Source organism: Stenella coeruleoalba (assembly GCF_951394435.1).
Source record: "Stenella coeruleoalba genome assembly, chromosome: 11".
NCBI lineage: Eukaryota > Metazoa > Chordata > Mammalia > Artiodactyla > Delphinidae > Stenella > Stenella coeruleoalba.
Genome location: NC_137157.1, coordinates 5,832,596 through 5,850,052, shown reverse-complemented (window position 1 = coordinate 5,850,052; position 17,457 = coordinate 5,832,596). Strand labels below are relative to the sequence as shown.

At 47.8% G+C, this 17,457-nt stretch overlaps 1 protein-coding gene across 1 annotated transcript in view; it reads right to left on the bottom strand.

Annotated features, from left to right (window-relative positions):
• The window catches only part of EFCAB6 (EF-hand calcium binding domain 6), a 174,152-nt gene that overhangs the window by 40,585 nt on the left and 116,110 nt on the right, over positions 1-17,457 (bottom strand). Inside the window, 3 exon segments of the mRNA XM_079936860.1 lie at positions 1,407-1,419; positions 1,421-1,594; positions 14,343-14,531. Coding sequence (XP_079792986.1) covers positions 1,407-1,419; positions 1,421-1,594; positions 14,343-14,531 — 376 coding nt within the window.

Sequence of the window (17,457 nt, the reverse complement as noted above, 5' to 3'; positions counted from 1 at the left end):
TTTGGCCCGCACGGCGCTTTTGACAAATCTGAAGCACATGCTGACATTTAGAAGTCAGGAGGCTTCACAGCTTCTCAGGAAAAATACAAAGATCTAGCAGAGCGGGGACCATTTTTCAGCCCAGCAGCAGTCGGCAGGGGCTGGGGAGGAGCTGCGCTCTACACAGGGCTGTGCCTCTGGCCTGCTGTGGCCACGGCCTGGCCCCTTCATCACTTTTGTACTTCTGGTCCCTGTGCCCATCCGAGTTTGCAGTCCTCACGCGGTGACCACTGGGCCAGGACAACCTGGTGTCGAAAGGGGTACAGATGGTCTTTCTAGATGGCCCACAATGTGTTCATACTAATTTTTCTTTGATCTTTAGATAGTCATTAAAATAAAGACACAGATATGCTAAATCCTCACAGAGAATTCCTGCATGCAAACAATGTCTGCTGTCGGGAGGAAGGCCACGCTCGCCGGCATTCCAGAACGTTCACCAGCTGGCTGGGCTGCCCTGCCTTTCTCCTTGTCTCCCACTGAACCTTGGACTGCAGGGCCCAGCTTGCCTCCCGGTGCTGAGAGGACGCAGGCCTTCAGCGAGGTGGGCCTCGGTGTCAGCGTGGGGCTGAGGGTCTGCATGCGGCAGACACAGAGGCAACCCTGCTGGGACTGTGCTGTCTGGACAGCACGCGCCCAGCATCACCCGGGAGGCCCTGTGTCCACCGTCTCATTAGGCTGCAAGGCCTGTCCTCTGCACACAGCGTCTCTCTTCCCATGGCTGCTGCAGGGGGAACTCATGTGGGGACCCGCAAAGGGGACCAGCACCCGGTGGGGAGCGCGGCCCGAGCACTGTCTTCCGAGGATGGGCCCCGCAGTGCCATGCCCACGTACACCGGGTCTCGGCACGCCCCCCCCCCGGGGTCACACAGACGTCAGCCTAAATGTCAGTGTACTCGGGGGACCCCGTTCTTACACCCCCTGCTCTGGGCTCCCAGTCACGGTGAGGCTTTGTGCCACCGCCTGGCCCCAGCCAACATCTTCAAGGCCACCTGGCGTCACTCATTCCCCACTAGCGTCACTCATTCCCCACTGGCCCGGGCTGCCCTGAGGCCTCTGTCCTCTGCCCTCTGCCCAGAACCCCTTGCCCTCACTGCAGACCCAGCCTTTGCTAAACACCGAGCACTTTCGTCTCACAGAACACATGCTGGGCACGCTCACGGTAGCTTTGTACAGAGCAAAAGCGGATACACATTTCCTCCAGTGAACAATCTGTTCTCGACCAACCATCGAGTTCTGATGCCCCAAGGAGAGTGGCGAGAGGTGGAGGGGCCCAGGATGAGGGGCAGGGCTGAGAGCTGGTTTTAGGAATTGGCGTGAACCCCAGAACTTCAGTTTCCACAGTAAAAAGCATGTGCTTTCTCTCATACCGTTGACAAAGCCGGACTGGAGGACCTCCTGGACGTTCTTCAGAACCTCCTCTGGACTTAGGGTCGCAAAATTGATCGGCACGCTCTCCTCCTTCTCTTGTGGCTGAGGTTTTGTCAGCTTGCTATTCTCCACTGCTCTCAAGAAGTCGAGGTAATTGATGGAATTACCATGCCAGCTGATTCCCCAACTTGTCCCAAAAGAAAGAAAACAATATATTAATTAAAAAAAAATCACTTATTCATTCAACAAACACTTGCTGAGCACAGAACAGTGTGGAGAACATGAATAATGTTGAGACACGGTTCCCTGGCCTGTAGGTGCACGCACACCGGTCAGCTATGCTATTAGACGAGCACACACGAAGACTGCAGTCTAAGGGCACAGGGGAAGGGCTATGACAGGAGAGAGCGCGGGGCCACTGCCGGCTGGGGGGCCACAGACTGTCCTGCCCTGAAGCTCTGAGACTTGAAGGCTGGACGGTGGGCTCATGGGCTTGAAGAGCAGAGGATGGAGGAGGAGGCCTGGCTGAGGAATCTGGCCCCGTGGCGGAGTCAGATGAAGGTGCTTCGGCAGGGTCGTGACATGTGCAGAGTCGGATCCTGGGGAAATACACGTGATGGTGATGGCAGAGCTGGTCTGGGGGCAGGACTGTGGGGTCGGCGGGGGGGGCCTGCGCTGCGGAATGGGAATCTGACAATAAGGGAAGTACAATAAAGACAGTGAAAAGGAAAAGAGGAACTGAGTAAAATAGATGCTAAATCCTTTTTCAGGAATGGTTGAAATCATGCTGTCAAGCTGAAAGCACTCAAAACATATTTTTACAAAACCTACATCGTTTAGTATTTTCTCAGTTAGAAATTCCATCTGGGTGTGTGTCTCTGTGTCTCAACAAGGACATCCACGCAGAAAAAGAGCACTCCGACACAGAAGAAAATACCTTTATCTTCTACAAGAATACATCGCGAGAGCAAATCCACGTTTCGTGAGAATATAGAGCATATTTATGAACCATGTAAAATAACTCAAAATAAAGCTTAATTGCATTCAAAGTTCACATCTCTGTAGTTTAGATTCCCTGAGGATTGCTGGCACCTTGACCCCTGAACTTTCTTTCATCAGGATGGAGCGTGTGTCAAAGAACAGCTTGGAACGTCGGGAAGCTGGAGAGGAAAGTTTCCAGCGACTCGGGTATCTGCTCCTAGAGAGAACAAGCCAAGGGTTGTGCTTCTCCAGCCCACAGCTGCAGAGCTGCCATCCACAGGCCCCGCGTTGCTGGCTTACACGACGGAGACACGGAGGAAAAGGATAATCAGCTCTATTTCATCAGCAGGATAAATTGCCAACTTGGTATTAAAATTTAGTAATAAAATCAAATGCATATGCTAATCTCAGTATTATTTAGAAAAGTCTATTTTGGATCTAGGAAAGAACAATCTACATATAATTACAAATAACAGAGATGTTTATCATCAAGAGGTCTTTGAGAAGAAACAAGCGGCTGAGCTACGGATCCTTATTAAGGTTTTGATTCGTAAAAAAGTTGATCACCCCACTGACAGGTGGACTACAGAAATTCCACAGCCCTTGTGTCGTTGCTTATAAAAGTATCGAGCCTAACTATGTTTTAACAAGACTCTCTTGTAATCATTTAGTTAATTATTTATCTGGTGCTATTTTTCCATGGTGTATTCACTGAATGCATTTGAATTCTTGTTCAGCTGGAAATAGATTTAGTGAGAGGAGACCATGTTTAAGGAAGAAAAGAACATACAGGCATTTGAGGATGAAACGGTCCTCTTTCCCCTATACACACATTCACACACACACACTTAACACACACTCACACACTCGTACACTTGCACACACTCACACATACACATACACACACACAGACAACGCTGTCCTTCAAAGCTTTACGGGAAAATGATTTTCTCCCTAGGAGTCTATGTTCAGGCGAGCTCACAATGTGTGTGAAGGAAAATAAAAAATAGTGTCAGACAAAGAACTGAGAAAATTTATTTCCTGTTCCCCCACTTTCTTAGGAAATTACTCCAGGAAGTACTCCAGCAAAATAAGAATGTCAATTAATAAATAAAAAGATGTGGGATATAAGAAACAGGGGATCCAGCCCTGGAGAATAGTGGGGACAGCCCAGGACACTCTTGGGTGACAGACCTGGAATGGGCGAGTGGGGAGCGAGGCTCTAGGATGGAGGACAGCAGGAGAAAAATGGAGAGAACAGAAAGTGGTGCAGAATTCCGGGGAAAGCTGAAGGTTGATGATGTTGAACTTCACCCGAGCCCCGTGTTCAGAAAACAGCAATGGTTAAAGAGATCACCCTACTCTCTATGTCCTTGGAAGCAGCTTACAGTGAAGAACCGCCTTTCCCCAAATGGCTTAGAAAAGATGCATGGGTACCCCCAGGTTTGCCTACAAAAAGGTGGACACAGAGGCCCAGGGATAGTGCCACTGAGAAGCAAGCTAATTTTCATTCATTACCCGGACACTGAATATTATGAATGATGAATATGTACATAGTCATAATTATGAAATGCCGTTTAATGGTTTTTGAGTTTTATAATCAAGCAATGAACCAAGCAGAGAGGACCTGGTTGTGGCTGTAGGACATTTAAAAGTTAAATTTAACTAGCTCTTCCAAAGAAAAACTGTAGCTGACAAAAGTTGGGACATGGAGAGGGAAAGTGATAGGAAGTGGGGGAGCTCTGACACTTGGAAGTGTCCCTTTCATCTTCACAATAAGAAAGAAGCTGAACAAACTGAAAACTAATGGTTTTTCTTGGTCCCATCAGAAAATTGAGGTCACAGGGCAAAACGTCACCTCAAAATCTGGAGAGATGGGTGAACATAGAGAATTACAGCCAAGATCTGCTCTTCCTGGAGCAAAGGCCTTTGAAGCTGGTAGGAACACTTAAGTGGTAACTTGAGCAATGGTGGAGGCTGTGTGTGGACTAGTGTGAGGCTGAGAAACCCCTGGGGGCCCAGTCTTAGGGACCCCCTACTTTCATGGGCTTTACCGTCAAGAACCCCACTAGGTTATCACAGTGGAAATCTGAAGATGGTCTCCTCTTGGCTCTGGCCGGGGAAGGGGAATAATAATCCTTAGAAAGTATGCCCAGAGGCTTTGGCATAATAATTTTGCAAGGGAAAAGAATTTACCAGAGCCTTAGCCCATCTGGGGGAAAGGCAGAGAGCCAACTCCAGCACACTCTAGACTTCCTGTCTCATCTGAGGGAGGAAAAAAAGCTAAGAAACATCTCTGAAGGTTGCAGCCTAGGGACTCAAGCCCACTGCAAGACTGAGATTTCATCATAAGAGTACAGAATCTTTCCCCTCCCTCATACCTTACCACCACATCAAGCCAGCTCCAGCATAACAACAGTGGGTTACAAAGGAAAGAGCTGCAAACACAGACTCTATTTAAGGAGGAGTTCCTAGGGAAGCCTAAGGAAACAGGAGGGACAAAAACAAGGACACTCTAGGAAATCCAAACCCTTGGCACTGACAGCTACAGCAGCACTAAACACAGCCCACCTCCTGCCCGAATTAACATACAACCTCACGTGAAACGCTTGCTTACCTCAGTTCCTATTACCCAGTGTGTCATGTCTGGCTTTCAACAACAATACAGCTGCAAGGCATGCTAAAAGGCAAGAAGAAACACAGTCTGAAGAGACAGCAAAGCAAGCATGGGAACCAGTCTCAGACATGATGTAGTTTGGAATTATCAGACAGGGATTTTAAAATGACCAACTATGATTAAATTGTAAAGGAGTCCAATGGCAAAGTGGACAACACATACAACAAATGGCTAATGTAAGCAGGGGTGGATATTCCTTCTTAGGAGTCAAAGGAAATCCTGGAAATGAAAAACAGCGTAACAGAAATGAAGAATGCATTTTAATGGGCTCATCAGTAGACTGGACATGGTTGAGGAAAAAATCAGTGAGCTTGAAGTATGTCAATAAGAAAATTCCTGAATTGAAATGCAAAGAGAAAAAAAGAGTGGAAAAAAAAAACCCCAGAGCAGAACATCCAAGAACTGTGGGACAGTTTCAAAAGTGGAACATACTCATAATTGGAATACCAGAAGGAGAAAAAGAAAGAATCAGAAAAAAACATTGGACGTAATAACGGCCGAGAATTTTCCAAAATTAATAATAGACACAAGGCACATTTCCAGGAAGCTCAGAGAACACCACGCAGAAAAATACCAAAAACTACACCCACTTATATCATACTCAAACTGCTGAAAACCAAAGACAAAGAGAAAATCTTGAAAGAAGCCAGAGAGGGGGGAAAGCATCTACAGAGGAAAAAAGATAAGAATTCCATGGGGCTTCTCATCAGACATCATGCAAGCAAGAAGAGAGTGGACTGAAATATTCAGAGTGTGGAAAGGAAAAAACCACCAACCTAGAATTCTATAACCAGTGAAATTACCCTTCAAAAGTGAAGGAGAAATAAATACCTTCTCCGACAAACAATCACCGAGGGAATTCATCACCACAGCCACCCTGCCCCTCAAAACATGCTAGAACACATTCTTCGGAGAGAAGGAAAATCAGACGGGTCAGAAACGTGGATCTACCTAAAGGAAGAAAGAGCATAAGAGAAGGAATAAATGAAGGTAAAATAATATCTTTTATTCTTCTTATTCTTAGTTGATCTAATAGATCATTGTTCAAAGTAACAACAATGTATTGGGTGACTACAGCAAATGGAAAAGTGACATGAGTAAGAGCAATGTTACGGGGACAGGAGAGAGGATTCAGGAACACTTAGTTTGTAATAAGGCGCCTGCACCTCCCGTGAAGTAGTAATGTGTTATTTGACAGTGGACTTAGGCTAGTTGTTCATGTGCACTGCAAACCCTAGAGCAACCGCTAACATTTTTTAAAGGGAGGGGAGGGGTGCTAGTATCCTCACCTCACAAAGAGAGGAACATAAGACCCATGCACTTAGTCATACAACTTCCAGCCAGCACAGCTAAGGGACACCGCAAGTCAGAAACTGCATACAAAAGCAGTCCGAGGAGGACCAATCAACTCTGAGTTATTTGGGTTTAAAATTATAAGAGGATAGGACTTGCAGTTAAAGTGGCTTGAACGCACATAACTAGCTCCGTTCCTTCTAAAGTGACAGAAGAAGGCGTTTTTAAAAGGTGTCAGACAGTGGTTCTTGGGATGCTCTAGTCCAGCAGCATCAGCATCACCCAGGGCCTCATTGGAAATGCAGATTCCCAGGGCTGCTAAGTCAGAGAACCCGAGGGAGGGGCCCAGCAAGCCGAGTTTCTGATGCTGGCTGGAGTTTGCAGGACACCAGCAGAAAACACGAAGGATGGAGAGAAAGTGGAAGAGGACAACAGCTGCTGGGAATTTGATGGATGAGGGAGAACAGACACATCAGATTCGAGAAATCTCCTGGAACCAACAGAAGGAACATCTAGGGGATAATCTGTTCTTTGCCTCTTCCAGCTTCCGGTGGCCGCTGGCGATCCTTGGCTTGTGGCCACATCGCTCCAATCTCTCCCTCTGTGGTCACTTCCGGGTGAAATCTCTCCCTGACTCCCTCTTATAAGGACACTTGTGATCACACTGGGCCCACCCATATAACCCAGGATCACCTCCCCTTCTCAAGTTCCTTAACTTAATCACATCCATAAAGTCTCTTTCCATATAAGGTGACGTTCACAGGTTCCAGGAATTAGGACTTAAATATCTTTGGGGGCATTATTCGGTTTATCATGCTGACTGTTGAAACTTCCAGCCTTCTGTTCCCAGTCAGCTCCCAGAGTGCTGGCAGCAGGAGACCAACAAGTCTTCTCTGGTTGGGTTGCCAGGTTTAGAAAAACAAAGAAACAAACAGAAGCCTAGAAGGATACTCAATTAAATTAGAATTTCAGATAAACAAAAATAATTTTTAGTATAAATATGTACCAAATATCGCATGGCACACACTTACACTAAAAAAAAAAATTGTTTATCTGGAATTCAAATTTAAATGGGCACTCTATGTCTTATCCGGCAACCCTAATCCCTGGGAAATCTGACCAGCCCAAAAGAAAAGTTTTAAAGATTCTGACATTGGGAGTCTTCCAAGGAAATACCTGCCAGATTACCCTGCCAAAGCGGTTCAAACTGAAGTTGACTAGCTCTCCCCATCTACGCAGAACTTTTAATCTATCTCTTAGTAGCTCATTCTTAGTAGGAGCATATTTTTGAGGAAAATGTCTAACATGGAAGAGAGCAGAAAAAAGCAACACTGAGGAGAGACTTCTCAAGTGAAGAAAACTTAAAAAAAATCTATTCTTAATATCTTCAGAGACATGAACTAGTATATCCATGAAACAAGAACAGGACGCTATAGAAAAGGAATATTCTGAGAATAAAAACAAGTTCTGGCAATTTAAAATATGATAAGTATGATTAGCAGAGACAAAAATCTCAAAAGAAGGGTTGCGAACTAAAACTGAGGAGGTCTCCCAGAAGGTGGAGCAAGAAGAAAAAGAGATGGAGGACGGGGAAGGTTTAAAATATAAGGAGACACTCTGGGTGGCTCACTAATCAGTAACAACAGGAGGCTCAGAAAGAAACAAACAGGAGAGGAACTCTTTAATGAAGTAAATCAAGAAAATTTCTGAGAGTTGAAGAACATGGAAAGGGACATCCAAAAAGACGAAGCTGACAGATCAGCTGAGGTGTCTGAACATACTGGAAAGAGACTTCACAAGCTGGGGTGAGTTGGGGGTTTAATTAGTGATAAGAACTACATGGAAACTGAGCAAACAGAAAAAATTATTATTAACTCCAGGGCAAACAGCATGTTCTACGGGAAAAGAAAAGTGATCAGCTCGTCACAGTAATAGAAAGCCTGAATATTGAACTACACCAAACTGCGACACAGCAATATGGGGGGACAACGGGGTAAGTTTGCGTGTGTCTCCACGGGGTGGTGGAGGCTGTGGGGTGAGGTGGTTGGTGGTTATGTGATGGGTGAAAAAGAGTTCAATCTGCATCTTCCTGGTAGGAAGTTGATAGACACTGCCTAGAAGTGAAAAATCAAGAAGTAGCTGGATAAGTTTGTCACTTAGAAGTACTGAGTTAAGTACCAAAAGATATGAATTAAAGCATTGGAAGTTATTGACTCTGGGCAGGAGATGGGGAAGATGGCAGGGCAGGGGGCTGCTGTTCTTAATAAGCCTTGCAGGACGACTTGACTCCTGCCCAAGTGCATGAATAACGTGGGTGAAATGAAAATAATGTTAGAAAAGGATGTTAACGCTGCTGAGACGCACCAGGAAAAGTTATGGATTTGTCAAGTTGCTTTCTTTTTGCTTTGAGTTGACTCAAACCCAGTAGAACATAGCCCAGCCAGAGGAGTATTTGAAGATTCATTCTCTTTTTTTTTTTTTTTAAATGGAGGTCACATTGGTTTATAGTACTATATAAGTTTTATGAGTACAACATTACAGTTCTACTTCTGTACACAGATAGAGACTGAGTTTTTGGTGGCATGGAGGTTATTTCAATGCCAAAAGGCTGTTTGAGTGGACGGGAAAAGAAGAAATTCACGAAAGCAATGCGACACCCTGATTTTCAGTGCTGTAAGAAACGTATTGCCTCATCATAGAAAACCCGGTTAGACGATCGGCCAGCTCCTCTGCCTTCAGAGAGCAGCTGCACTCCTGCAGCAACTTCTGCATCTTGCATAAGGATATGTAGCCATTTTTGGATTTATCTAATTTGGTGAGTGCTTTGCTGATATCTTTTTTTTTTTTTTTTTTTTGCGGTACGCGGGTCTCTTACTGCCGTGGCCTCTCCCACCGTGGAGCACAGGCTCCGGACGCGTAGGTCCAGCGGTCATGGCTCACAGGCCCAGCCGCTCCGCGGCATGTGGGATCCTCCCAGACCAGGGCACGAACCCGCGTCCCCTGCATCAGCAGGCGGACTCCCAACCACTGCACCACCAGAGAAGCCCCTTTGCTGATATTTTGATAGTGGTCCTTAAGCTTATCCCTGAAAGAGAATGCATTTGAGACACACACTAAAACCAGGAAAACAAGTAATTTCTTTAAAGCAAGAGTTCCATGATCATTCTAATGTGATGATTTGTGCTTCATCTGACAACGAATTTTGAAGATGCTTTGCATCCTTGATGTAACATTTACATTGAAAGGTATTCTGGAAAAAAATAATAGGCATTTTTATCATTACCATTTTATTATTATTATCATTAGCAAAACTATGTTAGAGAAATTACAACCTTGTCTTTTTACTAGAATGGGTACTTTAAAAATGGAGCCAAACATTTAAAAATACAGTGATATTACAGACACGGGACACAAACCTCCGTCCTCTTGCTGCAGACTCGGTGAGCACCTATCACGTGCCAGGTACTGCTCTAGGTGTCAGGATACACCTAGCGAATGAGAGAGGCCTCCCTAGAAGAATCTACATTCTCCCTGGGGCAAGGCCAACGATAAACAGGAGACAACAGTGCCCTGCACAGCGGGTCAGGGGTTAGCTGAGCACCCACAAGCGGGGCTGAGAATGCCCACGGTAGGGGGCGCTGCAATTCCCAGTAGGGGGTGCAGGGGGACCTCACTGGGGAAGGTGACACTTGAGCAGAGATGGCAGGGAGGTCAAGGACCCAGTGGGGATTTACCCCTGGAAGACCTCTCTGGGCCCAGGGACAGCCGGCGCCAAGGCCCTGAGGCAGGAATGCAGGAGCAGGAGCCAAGGAGGGCAGAGAGTCTAGTCAGTGAGTGCCGACGGGGGCGGGGGTCCAGGTCCTTTGTTCTTAAGAAGCACAGCCCATAATTTGCGTGTCTGAGTTGGGAAACCAGAAGCTGTGCTGTCTTCATGTACCTTCTCCCATTTATTTTTCTCAACAGCCCTACAAGGGAGGAGGGTAATTATCATCCCCGTTTCATAGGAAGAAGACAGTGCCGGCCTGTGCGGCGTCCGGGCTCAGCCAGCTCTCCCCTGCTGGGACAGAGACAGCGTCCGACTGTAACTCCTGATCGTGATCGAGGGCTGATTTTCTTAGGAATGTGTTCAAGTTTCTGATTCAGTCTTTCAGGAAAACTCTTCCCAGACTTAAAAAAAAGTACTGATAAGGGAATAAAAAAGTGTGGACATTTTTAGGAATAAACGGTCTTACACCTGACCTACAGGGGGCGGATTATATTCCATAAACTCGCTCATCCAGGCCCCAGGAAGCTCGTCCTACCACACTGAGCACTGTGTTCGTCTGACTTGAGCTCGGCTGTGAGGTTCCTACTCAGGGAAGAGGATATGCCAGAAACTCCAAACACGAACTCTTTGCTGGTAATCATCTCCCACCTCCGATGTGTATCTGTGGATACATGTCCACAAACTGCTCCTGGAATGCCTGGAAGAAATCATCCATGGCAACAGAGAAGTCGGAAATCAGAAGAGGGGAAGCGGAGGGACCACTTGTGGGGAGAGGGAGGCTTGGACCCTGAAGCTACGTGGGTCACCGTCTCCCTCCCCTGCTGGCCTCCGGGTCCGAGCTGGCTGGTGTGAGTCTTCGAGAAGCTGATACAAATGAGCTGCAGTAACTGTCCGGGGAATGTATCCCAAGGGCAGCAACACCCTGGATTCCCTCACAGGTGTACTTTGAATTCCGTCCCATCCTACAACATGATTACTCGTGATCACAACTATTATATTCCACTTAATCCTTCAAAATGAAAGTAAATGAAGGTATAAAAAAAATCAAAACTTTTTTTGAGATACATATTTTTAGAAAATTGAGGCGTTCAGTATTTCTTGGACTGGTTTCCAGGCAGTAATTATTTCCCTCGCAGGGTAAATATGTGCTTAGAATAAGTGAGGATTCGGAGCTCTGATCACGCCACGCTGCCAGGCAGAACCCGTGTCAGCCCACACAGTGTCTGGTCCCTGGTCTGGACAACGAGACGGAAGCCCGAAGAGGGCGGTGGCACGGCCGGTGGACGGCCGCAGAGGCCCTCACACACAGCCCGGCCGGCACGCTAGAGAGAACCCTATGCAGCCCGGCTGGGTTCGCTCCTGTGTCTCGCAATTTGCATTTGAGAACAGCCGGCTGAGCTTCCGCGGCTAGTTCACTATTGCTGGTCTGACTCTGGAAAATAAATAGGGGTTTAGAAAAGGATTCTTCTGAATTTTTAAAATGTATTCAGGACATTTCAAACAAAATTAAACCTCTTAGATTTAAGAGGCAAACATAAAATTTCAGTCACTTGAATGAACACGACTCCTGTTTCTTAATCTTATCAAAGCTTCAGTATAAATGAGGAGGTTAAAAGTCCTGGAAACACTGCATCTGATGGGTTAGCTGGAAGACCCACTGACACCAAAATTGAAAAGTGGGCCATCCTGAAGGGCAAAGTGACTTGACAATTTCGCCATCTGACATCTTTGAGGAAACAGAAGCCGGTCATGAATTTTTACGCATTGGGCTTGATTTCTTTGGTAAGAGAGGGTGATGGTGGGAGGGGACCGGGTGAGTGTGAATCAGTTTTCGGAGCTGGATGATCTGAAACGCTTCGTCCAGTGGCATGTAGTTCTCCCAGCTACAGATCCACGATCGCACAATAAACAGAAACAAGAAGAGAAAGACCATGCGGACGATGCTGAGGATGTGAGATCCCTCCCAGAGCCTCGTTACTCATAAGTGGCAGGAGAGAGGGAAGGGAAGACATGTGTGGTTAATGAGGCCAGCCCTGTCTGGGAAAGATAAATTCCACGTTTTCGTTACTTTTATGGCATATTTGATATTTATACCAATCTTGCGCATATTTTTACTTGAAATTTCACCAACTCCATTCTCTGCCTTCGGGCTTTATAACTCAGTAACTTAGACATAATTCAGGGGTGTGTTCAAACTGCCCTTCTCTTAAACCCCATTCAGCCATTGCATTTCGTCCCTGTGTCCTTGGAGTGCTTCTTTCCTCTGGGGATTCGTTAGTAACAGCTCATTCACTCATTCAGAGATGATGGGGACAGAGAGGTGAAGTGACAGACAGGAGATGGACAGACACACAGATGAGAGTGCCAGGGAGGTAAGCCTCTGGAGCAGGGAGCAGGGTCCCAGGCCTGGGGAGTGCTGGTGGGCGGCCACCCAGGACCGAGACTGATTGAGAAAGTCTGTCCCATCCCTTTAGGGTCACATCAAATGCAGCAACATTTTCTCCTATGTTCCTTTTTTTTTGAGGCATAATTGACATATAACATATTAGTTTCAGGTACACAACATAATGATTTGATATCTGTATACACTGTAGGATGTATAGTTACCGTCCATCACCATCCGTAGGATGAGAACTTTTAAGATTTACCTTCTTAGCGCCTTTCAAATACGCAGTACAGTATTCCTAACGATAGTCACCTTGCTGTGCATCACACCCCCAGGACCTATTTCTATCCTAACGGAAGTTGTGCTTTTTGACCCACTTCACCCACTTCGGCATCCCACGCTACCCTCACCTCTGGCAACTGCCAATCTGTTTTCTGTATCTATGAGCTTGGGTTTTTGTTTTTTTTTTTAAAGATTCCACATGTAAGTGAGATCATATGGTTTTTGTCTTTCTTTGTCTGACTTATTTCACTTGGCATAATGCCCTCAAGGTCCAGCTGTGTTATCGCAAATGGCCATATTTCGTTCTTTTTTATGGCCGAATAATATTCCATTGTATATGTATGTACCACACTTTCTTGATCCATTGTTTTAGAATTTTAAAATATGGCATTAGTGACTAGTTTCATTAGTGACTACTTTTAAACTTTGAAAGAATCACGCGCAGTCCCACCATCCAAGTACAACACGATACCTTCTGTACAGCATCTTGTGGACAGGCACGTACATTTGGTGTGGCTCCAATCATGGTATACAGACTGTTTATTTATTTATTTTGGCTACACCACGGGACACTCGGGATCTTAGTTCCCCAACCAGGGATCGAATCCGAGCCCCCTGCAGTGGAAGCGTGGAGTCCTAACCACTGGACCGGCAGGGAAGTCCCTATACAGACTGTTTAAAACTTCATTGCCAATTAGCCTTCTATCAGACATTCCCACAGTGTCCGAGGCGATGGCTGAAACTGGCATACACCACCTCATATTCCTTGGGGCCACGCTCTGTAAGCCAGGCCCTCATCTGGGATGGATTTTTTTTTTTTTTTTGCGGTACGCGGGCCTCTCACTGCTGTGGCCCCTCCCACCGCAGAGCACAGTCTCCGGACGCGCAGGCCCAGCGGCCACGGCCCACGGGCACCAGTCGCTCTGCGGCATGCGGGATCCTCCAGGACCGGGGTACGAACCCGTGTCCCCTGCATTGGCAGGCGGACCCTCAACCACTGCGCCACCAGGGAAGCCGACAGGTGTCCTTTTGCTGCTGCTGTTGAAAACACACTGCAAGTCATACCTTCCACCTGCTAAACTGCTGGCCTCTTCCGCATTATTTCTTTGGGATAAAGTCTCCAAAGTTGAACTGCTGAGTTAAAGAATGTGTCTGTTCCTTCATTCATTCGCTGGACAAATACGCACTGGGTGCCTACTAGCCGTCAAGCACTGCTCTGAACCGGGTAGAGACAGGCATGTCCTCGTGGAACCTGCATCTACTTGTCCAGAGGAGCGGCCAGGGGCTTAGGTTAGTAAACACCTCAAAGGTTCAGTTCTCAAGGGTGACCTGAGAGTGTGACTGGGTAGGGTGGCGTAGGCTTATAGCTCTTTAACTCCTTTGTAGCTTTGTGACTTAGCGCCGATTTCTAGAATCTACAGCAGTGAACCAGTATTACAATTTCACGGCAGCTTTGCCAGCACCGGGAGGTACCACTTCAGAACAAACAGTGCTGCAAGGGTCAACGAGGAACGGACGCCGGCCCCTGGGCCGTGTGCTCACAGACTCACCCGGCCGGCACGGCCCACTCCGTGCTCTGCTCCTTCATCTCTTCTTGCACCTGCTGTGGCTTCGTGAAATGACCCATGAAGTTGAAATAATCCTCCGCGTAGGGCTGATGAATAGCCGCTGAATAGTTAACCCCCAATTTCTGTAAAACTTCTTGGTAAGTAATGTGCCCTCTTCCCTCGGTGTCGTACCTTTAAAGACAAACAAACAAAACTCTCACCAGTGCGAGGTGCTCAGGGCTTTAACACCGTCTGCACTCCGTCTGCCTGGCTCCTCACACCCCGTGTACTCTGCAGGCCTGCAGCACCGGCCTCCCCGGGGGTCAGGAACGCAGGATCCTGAGCCTCACCCCAGACCTGAGCTGGACCTGCTCGTAACAAGACCCTCAGGCGATCCACAGGCTCATCAATCAACAGGAAGGTCACCTCACACAAGGTGATCTTGGACCACCCCAAGAGAGCAACCGGATTCATCCTCTGTCATTCTGTTAGAAATCCGACTGTGACCACGGAAAATTAAAACCAACCCTTCCTTAATTCAACGGTCTTTTATTGAGCACCTACATGTAAGAGGAACTATGCTAAGGTTCAGAAGAAAATCCGTCAAAAAGCATATTCAGGGGCTTCCCTCGTGGTGCAGTGGTTGGGAGTCCACCTGCCGATGCAGGGGACGCGGGTTCGTGCCCCGGTCCGGGAAGATCCCACGTGCCGCGGAGCGGCTGGGCCCGTGAGCCATGGCCGCTAAGCCTGCGCGTCCGGAGCCTGTGCTCCGCAACGGGAGAGGCCATGGCGGTGACAGGCCCGCGTACCGCAAAAAAAAAAAAAAAAAAAAAAAAGCATATTCAATCTTAAAACTCAAATAAATGAATGCCACTTGATTCCAATTCCCCATTTCCTCTTTGAAGAGATGCCAATTACACACAACCAATGAGAGAGACTAGTAAGGAAAACAAGATAAGAATTATGTTATGTACCTTTTATGTCATTTTCTATTATTGGGATTTTTCTAAATTGTAATTCATTTTAAAAAAGGCATAATGGAGGGTTTTTATCTCCCAACATCATTCAAATAGAATAGAATTACTTCAATAAAAATTTTTAAGGCAAATTGCCAATTTTCTTTAAAGAAAAGAAGCATTCATTTTCACGGAAAGATCTCGGTCCTCCTCTAACCGATAAAAATGGCACTTCCGGCGGTGCTTTTCCCAGATGAACTCAGCGTTCCGAGGGCTGAGGCGGTATTTGCACAATGTCTGGGGCTTCACGCTGCATCCGGCTGCTGTCGGTGCCTGTGGGACGGAGCCAGGCGCCCTGGGCTCTCCTGTGTGAAGCAGGGCCCCCTCTGCTCTCCGCCGCCGGCCAGATGCTGCAGGACCACACGCTGGCCGCCGCCCCAGCACTGGGTCCCCTGCGACCCTCCCAACTGAGTAACGATGAGGAGAACGGATTTATTTACCCGACTTTCCTGTCCTCAAGGGCTGGGGTGCTGGGTGGAGGACGAGGGGTGAGAAGTTCCCGAGGCCCCCCTGCCCACCCCTCCCCCTGCGGCCCCCCTGGGCCTCGCGTCTCACCTCCGCCTGCCTCCCAGCATCCAGGCCTGCTTTCATCAGGGACTCCGTCCTAGAAGGTGAGGAGACTCCCCTCCTGCGACGGAGGGGCAGGGAGGGCAGCGATGTCTGAGCCGCCAGCTCACCGGCCTCGAGTCGCCGGCCAGGTCCCGCCACCCGCCCGGGCTCGGTTTCCTCGCCTGGCCTGCAGCACGGAGGGGGAGGGCACTCTGAGACCTGCTGGCTGGAATCATGCCCCCAGTGGCGTCGTTGTTACTAAGGGTTTGGGAAGCCCTCCCAGACCTTTCCAGGCGTCTGTTATTAGTATGACCTTAGTGCCTGCAACCCCCAAAAGTACCATTCTACCTTTATTCAGTGAATTTTCCTTCTAAAACAAAACAAAGCGACCCACCCACCAGAGGAAGCCTGAGGCTTGTAGTGGCTTTATGTGCCAGGCGGCACGAAGGGCCAGTGCCTCTAGCAAGTGGCTTCTCCTACTGCTGGTGACGGGACAGCTGCAGGAAGGAGAGTCTAGTTCTCCATCAGTGCACCTGGGAAGGGGAGGGTTGCCATTTCTTGAGCTCCTAGGGCGATCCCAGGGCCGTGGGTCTTTCCCTGAGCTGCATCAGGCCTGTGACCAGCCTGATGCCACCAGAGTGCTGCTGTGATGCAACTCTATAAAGACACCCCTAGAAGAAAGCTCCCCAAGGGGGCTCCCCACCCCTACAGGGGGCTCCTGAGTGAACGTGCACAGACCACCCGCCTGACAAGCAAGGCCTGGACAGCAGGGCGCCTCTTCTGGGACCTCTCTCTCGTCCTGAGGCAAAAGCACTGTGTCTCTGCCTCCCCTGGATCCCTGTAGCCTGTGGTGAGGACCGGGGAGCGGGGTGAGCGCGGGTGGAGGCTGGGACCAGGGCCTGGTGTTTGCCGCTGCCATTCGCCACCCAAAGGCTCAACCACATCCCACCTCTGCTTCCCCCGCTTCAGTCCAGGTCTTCCCTCCCTGCTTGACGGTGGGTTTCTCGAGGAGAGACCATGCCTCGTTTATCCTGATGGGCGAACCCACAGTTCCCAGCAACATGCCTCGCAAAACTTCCTTATCGATACCTGGCTGCTGAGCAATGAACGTGAAGGGCACGTGTCCCTAAGGAAGGCCTGCCATCCCCGCGGGCAACGCTCACGAGATTCCCAACAACAAATTCTCAATCGTGACACTTGAACTGAATGGAGAGACACTTCTTAATTACTTCATTAATAAAGATCATAAACATTCTATTCACATCTCCAAGGAACAGAAGACCAGATTGCACAACTGCAACTAAAATATTGTTATGAATGTGAATAATAAGAGAGTTAATTCAGCTTACATAACCTCACCCTTCATCATATAATCCTTTGTGTCACATTAAAAAAAATCAACTTGCCTGTAAAGGTTGAATTTTAAAAGGGTTCGGCAACAGATGTGCCAAGAAAAATGTGCGCATAAACAGAGGACCCATAAAAACTCGCATTTGCATACGGCAATGGCCACTAATTTATGACATAATCAGATTACTCTGCCCATCTATTGT